At 39.2% G+C, this 23787-nt stretch overlaps 1 protein-coding gene and 1 pseudogene across 2 annotated transcripts; both read right to left on the bottom strand.

Annotated features, from left to right (window-relative positions):
- Positions 1-374: 374 nt before the first annotated feature.
- LOC131319398 (zinc finger CCCH domain-containing protein 46) lies at positions 375-20287 on the bottom strand. Of its 2 annotated transcripts, XM_058349626.1 has the most exons (11): positions 20083-20261; positions 17037-17244; positions 16811-16908; positions 16599-16694; positions 8584-8677; positions 3873-4087; positions 3255-3352; positions 3132-3170; positions 2945-3056; positions 1624-1696; positions 375-931 (listed from the first exon to the last, which is right to left on the bottom strand). In XM_058349626.1, the coding sequence occupies exons 1-11, from the start codon at positions 20124-20126 to the stop codon at positions 893-895; spliced, it is 1116 nt and encodes a 371-aa protein (XP_058205609.1). In that variant the 5' UTR covers positions 20127-20261; the 3' UTR covers positions 375-892. The 2 variants fall into 2 exon arrangements, with proteins under 2 accessions (XP_058205609.1, XP_058205608.1); XM_058349625.1 differs by having other exon boundaries at positions 2945-3170; positions 20083-20287.
- A 2494-nt stretch (positions 20288-22781) lies between these two features.
- Positions 22782-23787, bottom strand: part of LOC131321385 (protein argonaute PNH1-like) — a 33065-nt pseudogene continuing 32059 nt past the window's right edge.

The following is a 23787-nucleotide window of genomic DNA, read 5'->3' on the forward strand; positions in this document are numbered from 1 at the left end:
AGTGAATTTTGTGTGGCTTAAATTTACCAGCCTACCCTAGGCAGTTAGTACGTGGAAAGCTTCAAGAAAAGTAAATATTGTTATGTTTTGGGACAAAAGTGGAAAACACTTTTGTGACAGCTTCAAAAACAGGTCACACCAAAAGCTCATCCCCTTTATATATAATAATAATAAATACTATGAGGGGTGTAGGATTATTAATTCTTTATGAGATTATATTATATACCACTTTATTAATAAGTTAATCCCATCAAGCGAGTTCCCAGGAAATAATGGTACTAATATAAAAGTGACGTATGCCAGCCGACTTTCAAATCAACGCACACTCCTTGCCACGACTTTGCAGGAAATGCACACTTTTTACCCTTAGCGAGTATTCCCCTAGAGCAAATACTAATATTTTTATTACAATCTTGTCCACTGATGAAATTATCAGTTTCAGTTACACCACCAAACCAAGGCCACAATCCCCATCATTCCCAATCATTTCCCAGAAACTCCAACCCCGAAAAAATTTCATATCAACCCAAACATATCAAGGCAAGCATATTTGATGCAGCATCTAGGTGCAAGTTGCTTGGGTTCCCGGAAAGCGTGTTAAAAGTTTGTGGTGGAAGATCAAGTTTTAAGAATACTCCACAACATGGTCAGTTGTGGACTGTTTACCAATCTGAATTTGAAATACCCTACTTATCCTACAATGACCCCAGAAGATGCATCTGTCAGGAGGTACTTCTTCAGAAAGGAGGGAAAGAACAGTTAAGATGCGTAACACAAACAAAACGTCAATGTTAGCACGGGGGCATTTCCCCCATCACTCATTGTAGCCACACATTGTGGTGAACCCATGCACTTGGCGAATTTGAAATACCTGACTTATCCTACAAAAACCCTAGAAAATGTATCTGTCAGGAGGTGCTTCTTCTGGAATCTGAAAGAAGGAAAAGCACAGTTAAGATGTGAAATGCAAACAAAACATTAATGTTAGCACGGAGGCATTCACCCCAACACTCATTGTAGCCACACATTGTGCTGAACCCACGCACTTGGTGATAAGCTCCACAAACAAGTGGCTACAAGGATTGTCAGGGCAATGACCAAGGACCGCTAAATAATTTCCACAACATACGATTACAAGTAGCAACAACAATAATACCAAAGCAATCATAAATAAGATGTCGAGAATATTGGAAGGACCTAGGAACTTTTTCTTTTGCAAAACATCATGCTAAAAGAAAAGTAGTGACCCATAGCATAAACACATTGGATTGGGGCAGGGTTGGGAGTTGAATGGGACCCATGGCTAGGCAGTCCCCCAGGCGCCTAGATGCCAATGCCAAATGTAGGTTGGGGTACCGCCCACCTAGTGTTGGCGTGCCATTGCAAAATGAAATAAAAGAACTGTCTCTGAGGCTCAAACCTAGGACTTTGAGCCTAGCAAGGCTTGAATCCATGCATCTAATGTGGAATAAACATGAAATGACTTTCAATTTAACTCTTTATTCAAATCAGATTCTCACCACATCAAACATGTAGTTAACTAGCTAACGGAGCTTCTAGCCTCTGAAAGCAGGAAAGTCCAGTATAAACAGGGGCTACACAAGTCAAATGAATAGTCTTTACCTCTCCAGAAATCCATTCCTCTTTCAACCAGATATTATCATCCACTGAACCATTCTGCTTAGGCATATTATCACTGCAGTAAGGGAGCACAAACCAAAACTATCACAAAAGCATAAAAACAATTGTTAACACAACATTTCCAAGTTCCGACAGATTATAGTTCTCAAATGATGTGGTGGTGGCAAGACTGAGAGCAAGTGTCAATTTCAACACTGCAATAGAGACTTGTTTATCAACATTGATGTAGGACATGAAAAGGAAGGGGCTTACTTGGGGCTCAACATATTTAGCTTTATCTGGCTAAATGTACGGCAATTAGACTTCTAAAGTTTTAATTGGCGTAAAAAGGGAAGACATTTTGTCATTCAAATTAGGCCTGAAAATCACAATATTAGGACTATCCTGGGTTGTGGATGTATCCATGAACAGTAGCTTGGGTATATTTCCATTGAAGTCGGGAACTTGTTTAACAAAGAAAGTTCAAAATGGGATTAGGATTGTATAGCAGTACACCAAAGGGGATAAAAGGTGCTAAAATGAACTGGTTGTGGTCAAGGCTTAGAAGGTCTAGAAGCAAAGGAAGCTTCAGAAGTAGAAGAACAAGCAGTTCGACGCAATTAGATTTTTTTAGGTTTTACAGTTGCATCATAGAATTTCAAAACCGATGACAGGCCGAAAAAGTTCTCTACACTAATCTATCTTGGATTGTAAGACTTAGGCTCTTACATGGTTATATCAAAGTAAACCCAAAGGATTTAAATTACTGTTCGCGAGTTGGAAAGCACAAAATTTAAGACTTGGGAACTTGAAATTAAAAAGGACTTGGATTCTAAAACCTACAATAAACCAACTGAAAACAATGCCAAAAGACCCAATTATGAAACTTGGCCCTCACTACAACCAATGTAGCTCAACTCAAGCCATGCCCATCCAGTTAAAATTAACTTAAAAATGAACCCATTTTGCTCTCAGAACTAGAAAAGCTAGACTCAACGATAACGGATAATAAATGGTTCAAACCTCGAGTTTTTTACCAATTTTTTTTCTTCTTTAAATGATACTTATTTTCCTTGATCTTCTAACAACAGCACCATACTATAAAAGGTCCAGTAGAGGAGATGAAATAAAGCAAATAATAAGGTTAGGGCAAATGCTGGTTATCTTCTGTTTCTCTTTTTAAGAGAAGATGTATTTTACTGTTATGTAGTTCCAATTCAATATTCAGGAGCTAGATCAGTTGACAATAAACTAGCTAGAATTGCATCAACAAATATCATAGAATTGGACCTAAAAACTAAAAGCAACTTCACCAAGAACTTACCTCAAATCCACATTCTCAGATAACTGTCCGATTGCAGTAGGGTTAGAGTTTAGCATCTTTGAAAGTATTGGGGACTGGATGCTTGCTGAACTAGGAATTTGTGGGGACATTGCTGAAGTGGAAAATGGGTTACGTTCTGCACTAATGGCTCTATTACTGAAGGTCGCTGTACTGACGGCAAAAGAACCTCCAAATGACTGGTTACGAGGTTGACTTCCATGAGAACCTACCACATGATTGAGTTAGAGTCAACATCCACAGTCCACACCCATAGCATTATAGTTTTCAACATTTAACCTTAAAGTTGCACCTGCAGTTCCAAATGGCGAGTTGTTTGTCCCAAACACACTAGTAGTCTGACTGGAGTTTTCAGCTGAATGAAAAGCGTTCTCTGATGGAGTAGCAAGCCTGGAAAAAATAACCCAACAACTGAAGTCAAAGGGTAGACTTGGAAACAGGAGTAAAGGTAAACGGTATGTTACACGGATCATACAAAATGTATATAACGTATCTGCGTTGGAAACTCGACAGTTGGACAAGGGTATGGGATCCACGGCGGATATTGTTAGCTGGATAATAACTTAATAGACATATTTTCTAATTCAAATTTCTCATGAGCTAATGCATAGAACTCCAATAATATGCATGAAAATGTCTAAGAGATAGCAAACACAACTTAAACAATTAAACTAGAAAGTTGAACTTTTATATTGAGGATTTTAAGGGTGTGTCCCATTATCCACAAAATAAAAATAAGACAAATCCAATACATAGACGCATACCCGCCCCCAACATCCGTACCTAAGTCGATGTAACCTGGGGTAAACCTCAAAGAAATTGAAAAAAGAAATAAGTCATGCAATAAATACAGTAGACTGTCATTAGCAAGAACACCCTATATAATCTAGATGTTAAGAGAAAATCTTGCCTTGTTCCAAACCCCGTGTTAAGTGAAGCACCAAGTTGACTGAAACTGGAAACAGGAGGGGGGGTGCTATTTTGAGCATTCAGGGAAGATACACTGTGAGTGGCCCCAGGAAAAACACTTCGAGAAGCATTAGCAAGAGGAACCACATAAGGATTACGAAGTAGGCTTTCGAATTCAAGTAACTTGGTATTGAGTAAAGTCCTCTCTCTCTCAACCTGCATCCAGATGAGATCTATGAGTCAATCAACAAAGAAAACAATGTATCATTTAGCCTATACATCAGAATACAATAATAAATAATCCAAAATATTAACTATCCTGTAACAGTCATGGAAATATAGTCAGAGGAAAATTTAAACAAAACTAATCTTTTCTTTCATAGGTAGGTAAGTTTAAGGAGACTCGAACTTGAGACTGTAATGGGGAATGCGGCCTTAGCATTTGCGGTGTCCACCATGGATCAACTTTGAGAAAGTGGAGATTGGTGGTCCAGGTTAGATGAGATGAACGTGTCGACTATAGACTGAGAAGCGGGGAACTGAGAGTAACCTGTGAATTGGATATTGAGGGGGTGTAAATGGATCGCCTGCTAGCTTCTTTCATACTTCACAGGAGTTGAGTCAGGGGGAGTACCCACTCCCATTTAGTATGATGATGGAGGCATTTAGGTTGGTGATCTCAAGGCTGTTTAGATGGTTATTTGGAGCAAGTGAGAGCTGGTGTCTGTTAGTTGAAGTGATATGAGAGCCTGCTTGTGCTCTTGGAAGGCAGTCAAGCCATCAACTGAAGCTGTTAGGCTATGCGCTAATTGGAACTTGCCCCCTAGTTTTCTGTTGGCAGTACTTTCTTAGTTGTTTTTGAGTTTAGGCCACCTTTTGGTCTTTTGTTGTTTCTTGTTTTCTAATATGTTGATCTGTGTTGTTTTCCTGGGATTTCAAGGCTATTCCCTTCATCTATTGTTCTCTTTTTTGGGTGGTTAATATACAACTTCTTCCACAAACAAAAAAAAAATTCCTCTGCAACTAGGCAATCTTCCATAGGTGCTATTCTATTCCAGCGCCTTACCTTGGTTTACCCCTAGAGTTCCTTTATAAGGCCAAATAAGCTATGAATGGCATGGTGGAGCAGTTCCAGAAGAGATTAGTTTGAAGGAAAAGGCAATATCAAGTGGAAGACTATCATCCAAAAGTACTTTATCGAGTTTTCCTACTTTGTCTTTGCAAACCATTTTTCAGCGGTAGATACGGGACTTGAGAGTAACTGTTACTTTTTCTCCATTCTTTTTTTTGGGGGAGACGAGGATAAGAGAAGGGTTAGAAACTTAGAATACTTTCTTGGAGTACAAGAAGCAAGAGTAGGAAAAGGAAAAAGGAAAGAGGGGAGGGGGATGTTGAGGAGGCTGGACATTTCCAGTGAATTCCTTCTCAAGAAATACCATTAGAGTTTCGCCTATGGTAGGGGGATCAAAGTTATTCAAGGCAAGAGAGGCAGCGAGATCTGTAAATCATAAAGGAACCAATACGTAAAGGGAACCGGCCAATACACATGCGATTTTTCATCCCACCAGTATATGGCGGTGTAACGGTATCGAAAGGCTAAAAACCGATATGTAACAACTGATATGTTATATAACGGCCGATTTTTAAAACCTTGGTCTTGTCCAAAAGCCTAGCTCTGATACCATGTTAGGTTACCAATTGTCCTAAAAGCTTAGGTTGTTAGAAAATGGGCTCAACAATGTATATCAAGTTATTCAACAGTATGCAAATGGAAAAAAGAATTTCAAATTTTATAACCATAATGAAAAGCAAGAACCTATGCAAGTTCTACATTAAACTCATAGTTGTAAAGGGCGAGAGGAGGACCGAGTTGCAAAGTTCTGTTGGGGTCTAGGCAAGAGGTGCTAGGCGAGGGACACATCACACACCTTTTCAAAGTGAGGCGCACTGAGGTGAGAAAAATAGTAAAAAAATAGCATACACCAATACTTCAAATAATAAACACTAAGCCAATGAATATTAGAAATCATACCATCCAAAGGATCCAAAAAAACAACCACCAAATGTCAACTAGTCAACAACTCTTGCATAAATAAGGACTAAAATGTCAAAACCAACTACTGTAGTGGGCCAAATTAGATGATTTGGACATGGTCACTATGCTCGGTGTACAACCGAGCCTAACCCCTAGGTCCTGACTAGAACGGTCGAACCCATGAGTGGGCTTATAGGCTCAGTATCATGGTTCGACCTCGGCGGCGGTCAGACCGACAACTGTGGGCTGTTAGATGTGTCTAGAATGAGAACTGACAATGTTCGGCCACTGGGCTCGGCCATGATCATCATGCCAGCTCACCCACGTGCGTGTAACTGCCTTATCCGAAGTGACATATATGACGTCATCCGAAGCGGTTGTGCGATGAGGTAATCATGAGTGCACATAGGGTGACAGCTCACGCACGAGGCCGTTAGCCACCTTATCCGCTACATCAGAAGTGACATCAGCCGAAGCATGCACAACACATGCCCGAACTTGGAGAGCAAGCAAGGACAGTCTATATAAAGGAAGTGAGGCAACCCTAAGAGGTACACACTATCTTCTACCCACAAACCCTAGTACTTTCCCTACTTGCTCGGCACTTTCTGATCCTCACGCCGTAGGACCGTTCTACAGTCCCTCAAGTATGGTCTGTTAGTCATGCTTCCCTGTGCAGGCTAGGTGAAGGTGTTACGCGAGAACCCAGCTGAACCAAAAGCTAGAGAGGTTACCTAATCTTAGATCATCATCTAGAGCCCCACACAGATCATTTTCTCATTCATCACATAATGGATTACAATTTTAGAGTTAGTTTTAGACTATTTTGTATGCATTAGGTCTTTCAAATGGACACAAAGGGAATATTGATCGGCTGACGAAGGTGACTGGTAGAGTTGGGAACTGATGTGGTTGATTTGGAGAGAACACTCAAGAGGACTTTACAAGGATCATAAAACATTTCATAGGATTAAGGGCACATCCTGGTCAATCTTATATCTTTGGCAATTGGTTCTGATTGCCTAACTTGCCTCAAATAGTGGATTTGTGTATGGCAAATGTGCCCCCTTTTTGTTTTGTTTGTTCCTTTGTGTGTGTGCGCAAGCGCGCGCAAGTATTTGGGTCTTTTCATTTAGCCAATGAAAGGGAAAAAAGAAAACAAACTATATTCATTTATCGTAAACCATTTCCCATGAATCAAGCCCGTAAATTAGTGGTCAACTAAAAAATGAATCAGAACGATTAGATCACATAACCGTATCCTTTTTGACCTAATAACATAGCACAGTTCTTGGAGTTTTATACAAGATACTTAAAATAAATTCTGTCACGGACCCTTGAGTAATTAAAACAATGCCACTGTTCATACATCAGAATGCACGGCATTTGACATGGCTGGACTGGCTTTGAGTAATTTAGATAATCATTTTCATTGATGGCTTGCTTATACTACATCCCTTTGGACCTAATAACATAGCTGAGTGGAATTTTCTTGGTGTATTAGACAAGATACTAAAACTAAAATTGCGCCACTGAGCCTTGCACAATCCAAACAATTCCAATGTTTCATAGTATGCATGGCATTAGACATGATGAGTGGCTTTCAGTAATTCAGATCATTTTCATTAGTAGCGAAGTATCTAAAATAGACAGGAAAGTTTCACCCTTGCACTTCAAAATGTATAGCTCTATGTTCTAAAGCCTCCTCAAATGTTCAAATTATCATACCACTTCATGCATCAGTAAAATAATTGAATTCGCACAATTCCATACCACCACAAGATGACAAGAAGATGCAACAGAAACCTAGTAGTTCAGTTCCAGTCTTTTCTTCTTTGTTTGCATATGACACTGGGCATCTGCTTAATTAGAAGCAAATAAGAAAATTTAGAATGCAACTGCATTCATAAGATCCACTGCTATATTGTCCATCATATAACTTTGACAGGGAATAGGCTGTCGCAGTGGCAGCTCTAGAATTTTATAAGACATCTGTTCGAGTGGGTAATTAAATCCCGAAGATTGCCGAACATGGAACGAGTGGATTCTATTACAGATAAATTTGATCAGAATCAAAACACCACTATGAGGTTATGACCATCCAGATTGATCAATGAAATTTTGGGGTTCAACTAGACATCAACGTTAGTACTGAGTGGGTTCAAGAAGCTTTGAGGCCCTACATCACAAGTATTGAAAAATAAGGCCTATAATACTTGACGTGTAGATGATTGGGACTTTTGGTAATTATTAAATTTCCAACAAACTGATGGGATCTAGTATGAGTGCCCACAATATGTGAAAACAAATACAGTAACACATTACACTCATTTGTGATTGGCTAAACTAATGGGGTCCAGTGTTTACATGGGACTCATTCCAATATTTTAAACAATAACAAGTGAGATGATGTTCACCCACCTGTAAGGTGAATTAAAATGATCTTGCAAGACACAAAGCATGAGAGACTCTTGCTCTCCTACATGTCATCGAAGCAAGATAATTTTTATGGGCCTTCAAAAGAACATCTTCTATTCAAGGAATCAAGATGAATACAATTATGCAAAGTCAGGGGGTTCAATGGACACCCGTGGCGTCAATGTGGTGCCACCACTGGGCGGTCATCTTAAAGATGATTAAGTGGTGGTGGAAAATACATGTGTTCTTGTTTTCTTACAATTGACTGCAAGCTCAAGCCACGCTTTGCATCATCATATGCAGCTGCTCGCAATTCTTCAAAGCTAATATCGCCACTGATGTCACAAGGAGAACTGCAAACAACATAATTTGCTATTTATGCTGCTGTCTTCCTGATATTTTCTGATCATGACAAGAATGGAACAGAATACAAGGGAATGCACAGGAGAGCTAAAAAACAGGTTTTAGGCTTATCCGTTCCTTTAGGCTTTAACACATTCATGGTATAGTTACAATAATTTCCAAATTAGCTCCAAGTACTTGCATTTTCTCTTCTAGCTGTTTGGGAGTCACAGACGAGAACACATTTTGCCACAATCAATTCTCAAAAATGTATGATAAAGCCAAAATAAGAAAATCAGTGGAGGAACTTTTTGAATTCTAATTTTGGCTTTTGGATTTTCTCGTTCTAGTTGTTAGGGAGTCACAGAGGAGAATGCAATTTTGCCACAATCAATTCTCAAAACTGAATGACAAAGCCACAATCTAAGAAACAGCCGCGGAGGAGCTTTTTGAATTCTAATTTTACATTCTCCAACCACCTTCAAACCAAAATACCATTTTACCCCTTATTTTCATTGAAGGAGTCACCCTTGTCCCCATCATATATGCGAACATCTTCTGTTTAACTATATGGTGTGGTATTTGTTTGCTATGTTATGTTTTAATTATCCAAGGAATTTAATTTTCAGCATTTTCTCCTTTTGAGTATAATTTTCCTCGTAATATATACGCACATTGCTTAGCAAAAAAACTATATACACACATTGCATGTTAAAGAGAATGTGACAATGTCTTTACCTAACTTTTGGTACTTTCAAACATGGTGCTTATTAATATGCGAAGTAAAAGTGGTATACAGGATCTATATTAACAAGTTCAATAAAGTATCGGTGCACAGATTTTTTGTAGACGAGTTGCACATGAATTCTAGGAAAGGGTGACATGGCCAAGAGACCCAGGAAAGCAAGGACAAAAGACAAATCAGAAAAAGAATGCCTAAGAGGATAAGCTCAAACTAAGCAATCAATTTTGGATCCAAATTCGAGATTTTCCTTATACAGTATAATCATATCGTTAACGATCTTTTGAATTATAAATAATAAGAATTCTATATTTTTTTAGTTCTATCCCTGGGCAGGGGATAGAACTATCCAATTTGATCCCAAGGAGGGGGATGTGACAAAAATAAAAAATGAAATCAAATTTTCAGGATCGAGAAAGGTGAAAAAGAAATCGATTTAACAGAAGAATAAACCCACTTTTCCGCAAGATATTACGACATCTTAAAACAGCAGACCTACAAGAACAAAAAATCTCATAATCCAAACATTTACCAGTACATAATCTATTCTGCACATGTCATTCAAACACTTTCATAGATTCATAGTCTATTTTGGTATATAATCCACAATCTCTAATTTACAATCCCTAATGTATAATCTAAAAAACGTGGCTCCCAAACCCCCCACCCAACCCAAATAATCAATTCATAAGTTGAGCAAAACTCTTTTTTCTTTTCTTTTCTTTTTCTAACAAAGATAGCTTTGCCTCGATATTTGCTTAGTAATTATTGGAGCACATTTAACTAGTTAAGCAAAAGATTGAAAGCTTAATAGTGTGGGTATCTATGACCCACCAGTCTCGAGCAGATAAGGAAGCTCGGTTCTCCTTTTTCCATATCACTCCAATCAAGTCTCTCGGGCTCCATGGAGAGTAAGCTACTTCAAATGCTCAAAGAGATCCTCAAGGAATCTCCTGTGAAGCGAAGTCCCACATCGCTTGGGTACCAAAGTAATAAGAAGAATATAAGCGTGAGGGAACCCTCACTTCAATAGCTAGCTTTTGGGGTTGAGTTCTACCCAAGACCGTGTAACATGGTATCAGAGCTCAGGTTGCAAGAGGTCTTGGGTTCAAGTCTCTCTGTGTGCATTTGTTCCCTTGTTGCATTATGCTTCTCCCCTTCGTATTATGTTTCGTTCTATCAATAAAAATTTGCATCTCCATGTGTAAAACGGGATTGCACATGAAGGAAGGTGTTAGATAACTTGATATACATTGTTGGACTCAATCCCTAATAGCTTAAGGTTTTGGAAGAGTTGGTAACTTAACATGGTATCAGAGTGGGTTGCGATATCCTAACCTTGCATCTCAATTGGTCTTCTTCCTCATCTCAGTCGATATTCTGAATCTGACCTCTCTCTCTCTCAACCACAAGAAGTAACCACCACCACCAGTAACCGACCTCCCTCCCTCTTCTTCCCTCTTTGAACGCAGCACCACAGACCACCGCAGACCACTTCTATGCACTCGCCAACGTCTGGCGATCTCACCTATGCAATCACCGACCTCCAGCAACCGTCGTATGCAATCTCTGGCACTGTAGCAACTCTGACAGCCTTGAAAACCTCTGAAACAGCAACCCAGCACTCCGGCAACTGTTACCCAATGCCTTCCGATCCTCGCCGGAGCTTCGTCAGCCTCCGGTGAGCCCTCCCGATCTCCGGTGAACCTCCACAGACCTCCGGTGGCTCAGATCTGCGCTATTTGATTCTGTTTTTTTATTGTTTGGGTGTTATTTAGCATTGTTCTGCATTGTTTTGTACTTTTGCAAATCTTTGTTATTCTAGTATTTGCATTAGACTGCATCTCTTATATTTGAACATCTGCACCTTTAGAATCTTTGCCTTTTGAACCTTCTAAACCTTTAAAACTGTGTGAACCTTTGAACTCGCTTAACTGCATCTCTCCTCTCTCCCATACCTCTTCCTCTAAAATTTGCACTTTCTATTTGCATATGTTTTGGTCTCAATCTGGTATTTTGCATCTCTTGTTATCTACATTTTGTATTGTTGGTTATCTCTGGCTCTGTATTGCTAGGTCTGTATCTCTATTTTGAATCTGAAATCTATTTGTCTTCTGCATCTTTCTGAATCTATCTCCGAATCTGCATTTGAATCTGTCCTGAAGTTTGTTTGAGACGTCAGAAATCTGGCTCTGCCTCTTTCGTTCTGTTTTGTATGCCTCTATTCTGGATTATCTGCACTTCTGTTCTGTTGCATTGGTTTTGATGGGTAGGGTGCGTGTCTCTCATTTGCATGCCGCAAGTGCTGCCTAGTGAGCATCTTGGGCGTGAGGAAAGAGTGTAAAGCGAAGTCCCCCATCAATTCAGCTGATTCACATTTGTTGCTTCTATTCTGATTGCACTCTGCATCTCCTTCTGTCAGAATTTGGTCTTCTTTTCTGTTGCACCTGCAGGGGTGGTGGTTCGTGTACCGAGCCTTGCTTTCAGATGGTTTGAAGATATGGTCGTTTGCATTGGCCTTTGTTGGCATTTTGGTTCTTGTCTTGGCAAACTCACGCTGCCCACCCCGTTCGCATTATGAGTTTGAGTGGGGGGTGAGAAGAATAAATGTATATGTTGTTTATTATTTTGGGTAAAGGTAGTATAGTACTTTTGGGCAATTAGGGTTTCATGGTTTTCTTATAATATGTCTTATGTAGTTAGGGTAGTTTGGTACTTATGCCAATTAGGGTTTTTTTAGGGTTTGGTCTTTTCCTCTATTTATACCTAGCTTAGCATTGTATTACGTAACAACTGTTAGCAATGTAATCAGTTTGGTTTCTTTGCTCTCTCATGTATTTTGTCCCTTCTTTCTCTCATATCTACCAGAGCCGGGTATGCCAAGGATGGCTAAGGTGCATGTCCCTGGCCTGCACGCAGCAGGTGTTGCCGAGTGAGCACGTTGGGCATGAGGGAGGGTGTGAAGCGAAGTCCCACATCGCTTGGGTACCAAAGTAATAAGAAAAATATAAGCGTGAGGGCACTCTCACTTCAATAGCTAGCTTTTGGGGTCAAGTTTTACCCAAGACCGCGAGTGACATCTCCAACCAATATCCACACTCAGATAATGCTCTATTAAGCATGACGACTTTTCGTTCCATAACACTTTAAGTCGGGAGTCGGCCTAGCTAGCTTGCTTGGGACATAAGGAGTTATGTGGCTTGGAGACTAGAGCAAAGGGATTGTCAAGACTCTGCGAGGGGAGCTCCACCTTGACCAGCTAGAGAGAGAGGGCATCGCCTAACATCAGACACCTCGAAAGATGTATCACAATTGCCACTTGACACATGGGGAGTCATATCATACCTACCACCTGACTTAGTTGCATGATACGAGTCTTCATAGCCTTGTTTTGGGTTGGCAGAACGACCTGTGGATCAGATCGGTTTTGGAGAGAATTTCTCCTAGTGCCTAGGGGCGAAGCACGGATCGGATCATCTTGAGTTTTGGTTCAAGAGAAAGTCTTTCTTCCCCCAGTCCCCACCCGCCTTAAATCATGGGTATGGAGCAAGCCTCGCTTCACAGCATGGGGGAAGATCAGTTGAGAATCCCCCGAGGGTTGGTGACCATACTAGCGGCATGCAGGCCTAATTTAACAGCGTTTCACAGGTGACCCTCAATAACATAGCTGTCTTATCTAAACCCCTCTGGTATGGGAAAAATGCTTGCTTCATAGGTATTTCCCGAATGTAGGGCCCTTACAGACAAAAATAAATATAAGAAAGTACATAGAGAGGATCCAAGTAAGGAAACTAGAAAATATTCAATGCACCAGCAACAATGTCTAGCATTATCCCTCATTGTCTTCAATTTCCAAACCATTTCATCCTCCATTTCTCCCCTTTTTTGGTGCCTCTAGAGATTAATTATGTCCTACTTGCACCAAATCCCTCACGGATCACTTACCCAAAAGTATTGATAACGTATGATCAGGATTGGAGATTAATTCTTTGACAAAGAGTCTTTGATTTGGTAGCAGCACCCCAGATTATCCTTTGATTTGGAATATGAGGGCCTGATTTGAGTTCAAATTACGTCAAAAACAAAACCAATTAATTTGGGTTCGATTCGCATCCCAATTTAACACTGGAAGTTCAATTAGGGCTCAATTTCAGTTAGATTCAGAAAGAGGTGCTTAGATATGTGTTGATCTTGCTTTGTTTTTGGCAAAGGAACTTCGATTTGGGTTCGACATAACTTCAATTTGGTTTTGGTTGTTGGGTTTCTCTTCAACTTGTGTTAAGAGCTTGTACAAAATTGATAAATTAGTAATTACTACCTCCAAAACTAGTATATGAGCTTGGGCTTCCTCTCTACTCATTGCCAATGGATTTTGGGTTGGATGCTTAAGGTGGTGTGATGCAGCGCAGCCTCCTTTTACGAAACTATTTGCAAGAAGAGATCACGAACTTGCTTATGTTAAAGATTCTCTCTTTGAAACATAAACACAAATAGGTATAAACTAGAGGTACTCCCTATTCGAACACACGACAATGAGAAAACTCTCAATATTTCTTTAATTCAATAACAACCACTTAGCCCTAAAACTTACAACTTAATTTGTAATGTAAGAAATCCTACATACTAGGAAACAAAACTAAGGAAACAATAAAATTGGAAACTACCAATTCTTTTTGACCAAACAAAAATTAAAAGGAAACTAAATCTACTAGAGAATTAGGAAACTAATTACTCTAGAATACTTATTTTCCTAATTGGAAGATTTCAAACAAAATATTGAAATCAAATATACTACTTCCTAATCAATATGATATTTTCATTCTGCATCATTCTTCTCTCCGGTTTGAAGAAACTCGTCCTCGAGTTTATATAGTTGGATTCGCTGAATCTTGTCCGCATCAATCTTGTACTTCAAATTGATTTTTCCCTACCCAAACTGTAAACAAGAGTCTGAGAAATGTGAAGAAATAATTTTCATCAATAAAACAAATCTACCTTCCTCCCTGATCGAAACATAAGGACTCTTGCGTGTAGTGTTTTTAATAAACTCCCAAAACGGATCAACAAATCCTAATATGGTCAACTTCATCATCTACAAGCATTGTGATAACTTTTTTTTGCAAAATTTTCAGATTTTCTTCTTGTGATTTTCCCCACCGGTTCTTCATAAAAAACTGGTGACTTACTCCAATCCACTATTGGATCCGGAATAATATTTACTGTGAATGGCCACTCAATGGTAGCTTCATCCACCATTGTCCTCTCCCTCGACTGATGGTTACCAGCCAAAGATTTGGTGATAGAAACATCATCCGACACCTCCTCATCTTTCGGAAATCAAGATTGAACCGGACAATGGCAAGACGGGTTTCCACCAATAAACAAGGCAACAATCTGATCGCTCAGCGCTCCAAATGGCTCATCCATCTGCTGCTCAAGTTGTTGAAACCTATCCTCCATGCGAGCATCCCGAGCAGCATCATCTTGCTCATAGACTTCATCAACGTAAGCTGTATGACCTCTTCCACCTCGACCTCCAGCACGTCCTCCTACCATAGTTAGGATTGGAACGAGAGCTCTGATACCAATTGATGCAGCGCAACCTCCTTTTACGAAACTATTTGCGAGAAGAGATCACGAACTTGCTGATGTTAAAGATTCTCTCTTTGAAACATAAACACAAATTGGTATGAACTAGAGGTACTCCCTCTTCGACCACATGACAATGAGAAAACTCAATTTTTCTTTAATTCAATAACAATCACTTAGCCCTAAAACTTACAACTTAATTTATAATGGAAGAAATCCTACATACTAGGAAATAAAAATAAGGAAACAATAAAATTGGAAACTAACAATTCTTTTTTACCAAACAAAAATTAAAAGGAAACTAAATCTACTCGAGAATTAGGAAACTAATTACTCTAGAAAACTTATTTTCCTAATTTGAAGATTTCTAACAAAATATTGAAATCAAATATACTACTACTTCCAAATCAATATGATATTTTCATTCTACATCATGGTGCCCGAGCTAGGCTTTGGAAAGCTTTTGGACAAGACACTCTTGATTGATTGCCCCCTTATTTGTGCATTAGGTGCACCTTGTTTTCTTATGATCCTTGATAAAGCATCCACCTCAATACCAACTGGCAATGAGTGGAGAGGCCGCACAGGCTCATATACTAGTTTTGCGGGAGATAATTAACCGATGTGGGACAATTTCCAACACTTCCCTTCACGTGCGATCCCCGATTCGCACGTGGAGAGGTCAATGAAAGATTCGGAACACACGGATCGCGACGAAACAAAGTGCAACTATGACACAAACAAAGGAAAAAAGCATATGAAAACCTAGATCCGATACCATGTTATATTTCTTGGAGGGTTCCAAGCTAAAAACCAATTGGCAATAGGTGGAGTAACCTCTAGAATATATTAACCAAGCTTGGGCAGCTTAAATGAACAATGTGACAAGTCTAACAATCCTTATGATTTTTTGTTTACCTATCGCACAACCAACGCAGTGTTAGAGCTTGATCAGCATTGAGAGCTTGGCAACCTCTCTACTCAGGACCATTGGTTTTGAGTTGAATGTATTAATAATGTGGTTTTTTGTTTTTGGGTTTGTTAATCGACTATTAGTCTATTACATACTAAATATAAAAACAACACAATTTGGGGAGTTGAATATCTAACATAATTCTCTCTTCTGGGGAAAAACACAATACGTGAATGATGGTCTATAACCTTTTGTGGATGATGGTCTAAAACCTTTCAACTGTACGTTATATAATATGATTCCTGGGTATCAATTTGAAATAAACATGCTTATCGACAAGTTCTATGATATTTGCTAGAGCTTCAAAACGGAAAAAAATAAAAAATAAAAAATTCAAGAGTGAGGTTTCCAGCGTTACATAGGGTGATACTGCCAATAACTGTTACCGGTGACTGCAACCATTACACTGGCTGATACTGTGATTTAAATCATCATTAACTTGCATGTCGGTCTCATATTTGTGTGGTCCTCAAACCTCTACTTACCAAATTTTCCTCAGTTTCTCTTGACAACTTATGCACAACAGTTTCCCCATTAAAATACAGTGTTCCAACTAATCTGTTCTTCAGTGAAATCTTGAAAACCAACTTTCTCAAAGTGCCTGTGAGAGACATCGTTAGAAAAATACCTCTTACCATGGCCATAACATGTAAGCTTCCAAAGCGGTCTTTCATGCTGAAAATCTTCCGAGATTTGACCTTTACACAATTCAGGATCTGTGCACCTTCACATCACAATGCATTTGAGCAGTATACAGAGCCAGTCAAGAACATGAAATAACACTTACTCAAAGATATAAAGCAACAAACATAGAAGTATAAGCATTACTCAAGCACTCACTTATGATGAGCTGTCGGAGGCTGGTTATCAGGTTGCTGTGATGCTTGGAAGCCGCCAGCATTTATGGGGGAGAAACGCGTCCAAGTATTTTCATAAGGCTGGTGACACGAAAAGAACTTAAAACTAACGAAAATAAAAGCATGACATTCACTGACATTATCATATTAAAAAAATGGCAAAAAGTGTGTCCATTCTTCTAATAGGAGCAAGAAATTAAGGACAGAACCTTGAACTGGTCCTGTTTGGATCCAAAACCATTTGCCCCTCTTGCCTGTGGGCTGCCTTGAACACCAAAGCCGAGAGAATTGGGCTTGTGCTGTTGCAAATTTGATCGCTGAAGTTGAGTGCTACTTTGAACACCATATCCAAAAACATTAGCTTTTGGTTGTTGTTGTGTTACATGAAGAAACTTACACCGCTCACCATATTGACAACTGGAAGAGGCAAGGAGAGAATTTAGAAGTAAAAAATAATGGACATCATATCCAACATGGTTCGGAAAATAAATGGTTTTATCTCGACAGAAACACTGGTGAGATGATGAATAAGGATAATAAACTAGAACATTGGATCCATATATTAACCTTTAGGCAGCAGACGGAAACAAGTATCAACCATAGGCATACTACACTACTAATAAAAGGTCGGGAGAGAGAATAGCTAGGTTATGAAGAAACCAATAACATGACTACGAAAATGTTCCTCTCAAGGCCAGTGAGGCCACGCTATCCACTCACAAATTTGACATATTAAGAATCCACGAGGCAGTCTCTGTATTAGCTAAGAACAGTATCAAAAGACCAAACTTAATGAGGCAGGAATACAAGAATGTCCAAAAGTCAAAACAAGGAATATTTTTAATGCAGGAGAGAGAAGCCATAAGGGCGAATAGGAGAGCAGTGCTTTAGCTCCCTGATGTTGCTGCTCTGAGTGAAAAGGAAAAGCAGTTGTTGAGTACCTTTGTTGACTAAAAAGTCATCCAAGAAGCAAAAGCAAGGGTTAAATGCCTGTCCTTGAGTGCTAGGAGCACAAGGTTTTTTCACCAGAGATGAATGCTCCTAAAATGAGGGAGAAGACGACGAATGCTCATATAAGATGAGGAGAACATATTCAGTCAGGAAGTCAGAGTTGAAGATGCTAACAGTATTAAAGGGGAAATTCCGGAGTATTATCAGGGCTATTGGCAGTAAATTTGCTGAGAAAAAAGAGACAATTGATATTCTGACCAAGGCCATCAAAAGAATTGTTCCAGTTAGCTACTGGGAAGACCTTTTAAGCCTGTTTCAGATAAGGAGATTTGTTCAGCACTGGATTCCATTAGGAATAACAATGTCCAAGGCCCTGATGGTTTCAACTCTGCTTTTCATGCGAACTGGGAGTTTGTCGGTGAGAACTTCCTTTAAGTAGTTAGTTATTACTTTGAAAATGCACTAGGCTAGGGGAATGGGCTGCAGCTTTTTCTCTTGTCCCTAAGTCTAATGCCCTTCTACAGTCAAGGACTATAGGCCCATTGCAAGTTGCAAGGTGACCAACAAGTGTGTGAGTAAAGTCCTAGCTAACAGATTACAAGGTATACTCTCTGATCTTGGGCAGTATAATTGCTATTCCCGAAGTTTCCCTTCCCGTAAAGTACTTGGGGGTTCCCCTAACTACCACTAGCATGCAATACTCAAGACTACATTTTGCTAAAGGAAAGGATCATTTCAAGGACCCAAGCTTTGTCTAATAAGTCACTTTTGTGTGGGGGCAGGGACCAACTTATGAGTTCTGTGTTGTTTATATTCAAATCTACAGGAGTGGCATTTTATTCTCCCAAGGAAGATTGTGACTGTGATTAAGAGTTGTTAGGGCTATGTTGTGGAAAGGTACAGAGCTAAGAACTTCAGGGGCTAAGATCAATTAGGATACTGTCTGTGCTCCTAAAATAGAAGGTGGCTTGAGGTTTAGGAAGACTCAAGACTGGAACAATGCAACCATGCTGCTGGACTTGTGGGCAGTTTGCAAGAAGATAGATACCCTGTGGGTGAAGTGAATCCATAATTGTGCTGAGAAAAATCATTGTTTTCAGTCATTGGAATTGCCGCCACTCTTCATGGACCATGAGGCAAATCACCAAGCTGAGAAGCCAAGGCCAGGATCCATTAAACATGGGGGTGGTAAAGGCAGATAACGACTATCTTTGGGTGGATAACTGGCATCTATTAGGTCCTTTGTGCACAGAGTTTGGGAAGGGGTGGTGTTCAATTTGATTGATTTTTTTTCTTATTATTATGATTTGTGTCAAAGATATATATTATGAAAAAATAGCATTTTATATTATGAAAAAATTCCAGCAAGCCACTTCTAAATCCAAGTTAACTACAATCCTACACAAACCCCGAGGGCCATATGCATCCTTCCACCCTCCATAAACACAACCCCAGAAAAAGTCCTCACCCTAACCTCATCCGAAAACAACCACAGGCGGTCCTATCCTAGGCACCCCTTCCCCACAAACAACATGGCAGACAAACCAATCTCATACTAATTGAACATTTTTACAACCAATGATCGAGCTAGATTCAGTTTACAGTCCATTCTCCATATTATACTACTCCCACCGTCCCAATTAGTTTTTCAAGTTTCTTTGGAAAAGTTCTAAGGGATTGGCTCCTACAAGTCCCTTGGGGGGAAATTTTCTTTCATAAAAGTAACTATATATGTATGGACCCGCCCCCCCCCCACCCCCCCCCCCCCCCCCCCCCCCCGCCCCCCCCCCCCAATCCAAGGTATAATCTTGGACATTCGATACAATATTCAAGTTTCTTATAAAATATTCGTTTAAATATGAACTTTTGGAATCGTATTTGCTATAAGTAATTCACAGGAATGAAAACAAGCAAAATTTAAACAATATGCAAAAAAGTACTTTATTTTGATCTGAAAATATGCAAAAAAGCTGATGTACACTAAAATGATGCATAACATAGACCACAAAATAAGTAACATTTTGATAGTACATTTTACGGTACACCAGCTTTCAACTGGAATATGAAGCTTCGACCATAACATTGCAGTTCAACTGGAACTCCAATAGGTGCAGTAGAGGTAATATATTGTCTGCAAATTTCCAACCCCAAAAAAGAAGGGGGGGGTGGGGGGGTGGGGGGTACACTAATATACTCTTCCTTCATTGTCGGTAGGAAACCCTAATGTCTTTTCTCACAAACAAGGTAAAACAACAAAAATGGAATTAGGTGTTTTGTGCCGGTTTAATGGGTAGCGACTATTACCTTCCACGCTGGAAATTTCTGCAGGGTTCTTTTCTCGGAGGCATACTCTCACCCCCACCCTCCTCTTCGAAAACTCTTTGTCCTCGTAAGCAATAGTTTGCTTCTACCGAAGAGGTTGAAATTCTCAGAGCTAGAAAGATCACAAAACTTCTTTTAGAAACCGCGGAAGCTTCTCTCGCTCAAGCTGTCAGCATTGTACAACTACAAAACCGACCTAGGGTGAATTTGGCTTAAAAAAGTCAAATAATAATTTATTTTTTATTAAAAAAATACACATTTGTTAGTTTTGTGTTAAAATTTTATGACTTATTGATTCGTATCAAGCGAAAGGAATTAGAAAAGTATAATTTTTTTTATTGAAACTCATAATTATTTTTAAAAAGACAAAAATAAGTTGTCATTTTTACTTATTTTTGTCTTTATTTAAAAATTTATGAGTTTTGATCAAAAATTTTTAATTTTTCGATTATTCTCGTTAAGACGAATTAATAAGTCACAAAAGTTTGACACAAAATAAACAAATGCAAAAAAAATTTCAAATAAAGACAAAAAATTATGTTAATTTTTCAATCCAAACCCACCCTTAAACCTTTTCCTAAAAAAATACTTATTTTTGAATTAAAAAACTATCTCATAAAGCAGAAAATGAGTAGTTAAAAAATAAGAGTCCTAAAGGAACGGACAGGTAACAGTGCAGCTCAGCTTACCACCTGTTTCTTTATTTCAGGATCATATGACTTCACCAATCCTTCATATAACCTGTAAATTTTTTAGGAAGAGAACACCATCAAGAGATTCAAAACAGTATTCCTGAAGCATCACTCTTGCGCAAGTGCAAACCTTTTTTTTTTCCGGCGGAGTTTTGAAGTGCAAGCTATACATAAAAAGAGAACACACTCCCTAAGGCACTTATCGAGTCAGGGCCAGCCCAAAGTATTTGAATGCCCTAGGCCAAGTGGTGAAAAAGTGTTCTGCCAAGTGGTGAAAAAGTGTTCTACATAAATTTTCTAATATAAAAACAATAAATAGAAATACTTTTCTATTTATAATTTGCATTCTTACTATTCAACAGGTAAATATTTCAGCCTCAATGGCTTGTGCGGTTGCAATAATTTCCAGTGGACTCAGGTTTGAATCATAGCAGCCCCAATTTGTGTGATAGGAGGAAATTTTATTTGGCAAAAAGACACTACAAAAAAATACCCTACCAAGATTTGAACCTAGGCATCTTATGTGAAAAAGTAAACATTTTACCATTGAACCACCGAAGGAGTTTGTATGTATTATAGTTGCACACAGAAAATATATATACTTATCTAGGAAGGGGTGCCTCATTTTTGGCCCAAAATGTGGAGGCCTAAGGCAGCGGTCTCTTGGGCCTTCCTATTGGGCCGGCCCTGTATCGAACATAAGTTGTCTTCTTTACATAATATAGCAAAATCTCAATTAATGAGTTAAAAAACAAGAAAGATAACATCAGAAATTGGAACAGAGCATATGAGTAGCCGGATTACAATGCCAACTAGGAGCTAGAAGACCATAGAATGCGCTGCACAAAAAGAGGCATTTTTAACACTGAAAAATACTACAATGTGTATGGCATCGGCATGGCCAATGGATTGGCAAACAGTTTAAAAATACAAATGCAGAAGACATGAAGAATACATAACTAGCAGACAGAAATATAACAGGGCCTTCCATGGAACTGGCTAAAAAAGGGATTGATAACTGATGAGGCTGTCAGTGCTAACAGGTTACAAGTAGTACAAGTAGAAGAAGTTCATTGTCCGCATACTAGGTGATAAACGATTCAAAGCTGTGGTAAACCCTTGGCGAGATGCAGAGAAAATACATGCCTAAGACATCATCTTACTAGTAACTAGCATTCAACCCGTTCTACGCACGGACAAAACTAACCCGTTCTAACGTTGTGCCCGTTCGATGCACGGGCAAAACTAACCCGTTCTAGTGCTCAACCCATTCTATGCACGGGACAAAAACCCGTTCTATGTACGGGCAAAATTAACATGCTCAGGCGAGATTAGCATACATGATGTGTTAATCGTGGACATTCTCCATACAACTAACCCATTCTAGTGTTGTGCTCGTTCATATGGAGAATGGGTTAGTCATATGGAGAATGTCCACGATTAACACATCATGTATGTTAATCTCGCTTGAGCATGTTAGTTTTGCCCGTACATAGAACGGGTTTTGCCCTGTGCATAGAATGGGTTGAAAGCTAGAACAGTTAGTTTTGCCCGTGCATAGAACGGGTTGAACGCTAGTTACAATTTGAATGGAAGTGCTTCTTGAAGTAAAAATGGGAGCAACCCATAGAACATGTCAAAACATGTCAGAACTTGGGAACTGTGGCGGGGGTTGGTATTGTTTTTCCCGTAGTCGATTCAAAAGGTATTTTTTGGTGGAATGGATGGAAATTTAAAAGAAGAGGTAATGAGAACATTAAGCTGATTTCGTATGCTATGCTTGGTACAATCACATGGTCTTTTATTTTTCACATGATTTGTTTGGAAAGAGCAAGAAATAAGCTGATTTTTTAGGGGGTGGATACCAATTGGGAGGAGCTAGCTACTGCCATCAAACTAAAATTGGATACCAATTGCAAGTCCATAATGAGCGTAGAGAAATTCACCAACAATCAAATGGCAATAAACAACAAAAATGTACAACTCAAAGAAGGCAAACATGGTTTGAATTTTTGCTTCACCGATTAAATAACAATAAAGTCAAACTACCATGTCATGCTACACAATATCTCAACATTTTTAATCCTACCCTCTGGCTCTAAGACAACCAGATTCTATTCATCAAATGGTGGTTCCTCTGGATCTTCGTCCTCCAAATCTGAAGATATGTCAATGTAGACCGGGAGTGGTGCCAATGGTCTGGAGTAATGAGATCTCACGCTCTCGGGTGAAGCTTGGCGGTAGGAAACATATGGCTGAGCCAAAACCTCTTCTCTCAATTTATTGTACTTCACATCATCCTTCATAATCCGATATGCTTCCTGGTACTTTCGGATATGATTCTTTATGCAGTGACACACCAGTTGCTTCTGTTTCCCTTCCTCGACAATTGCGGAGTCCTCAATCACCTTCTTCATGTCGTGCTTGATGCTTTTTTCAACTTGCCATTTGAGCCTCCCTGGGTGTTCACATTCATCCAAGGGTTTGATTTGACGTCCTCGCTGAGTATAGCGGCCATACGTATCAAAACTCGTACCATATGATCCTGACGAAGAAGAGCTCGACATCCTACATTTTAATGTTTAAATGGTATAATCTTCATACTAAAAAAAATGACAACAATAATTTGGTGCGCGAGTGGGCTGTATATTTACAATACGATTAAATACCTATACTCATGAAACCTAGTGCTACCCAATCTACCCAAGGCCGAGGGTTTGAACCTAAAGCTCTGATACCAAGGCTCAACAAATAGAGAGCAAAACAAACAAACAAAAAAAATTAGTGGCAATCAAAAAACTGCTAAGAAACTGGTTTGTTCTACGGCCAATTGTCCCCCAATCCTTAATTACCAATTATCAATAGCAGAACACACCATGAACTAAAGTTTGAAACTGCTCAGATTACAAACAGCCGGGCACCCTAAACCTTCACACTTTTTTTTTGTCTAAGTTCCTAAAAACAAATCTAGACCAAAGTCAAAAGGGAAAGCAAA

This window comes from Rhododendron vialii, chromosome 3a (assembly GCF_030253575.1).
Source record: "Rhododendron vialii isolate Sample 1 chromosome 3a, ASM3025357v1".
NCBI classification, from domain to species: domain Eukaryota; kingdom Viridiplantae; phylum Streptophyta; class Magnoliopsida; order Ericales; family Ericaceae; genus Rhododendron; species Rhododendron vialii.

What these genes read in the sequence shown, in the direction of transcription:
- LOC131319398 (XM_058349625.1), bottom strand. Translation starts at nt 20,126, where the DNA reads ATGCCTCCGAGAAAAGAACCCTGCAGAAATTTCCAGCGTGGAAG. An exon ending in CCTCCGACAGCTCATCATAA is followed by an intron (nt 16,695 to 16,810) that starts GTGAGTGCTTGA and finishes TGTGATGTGAAG; the next exon opens with GTGCACAGATCCTGAATTGT. An exon ending in GCTTGAGCTTGCAGTCAATT is followed by an intron (nt 4,088 to 8,583) that starts GTAAGAAAACAA and finishes ATCTGGATGCAG; the next exon opens with GTTGAGAGAGAGAGGACTTT.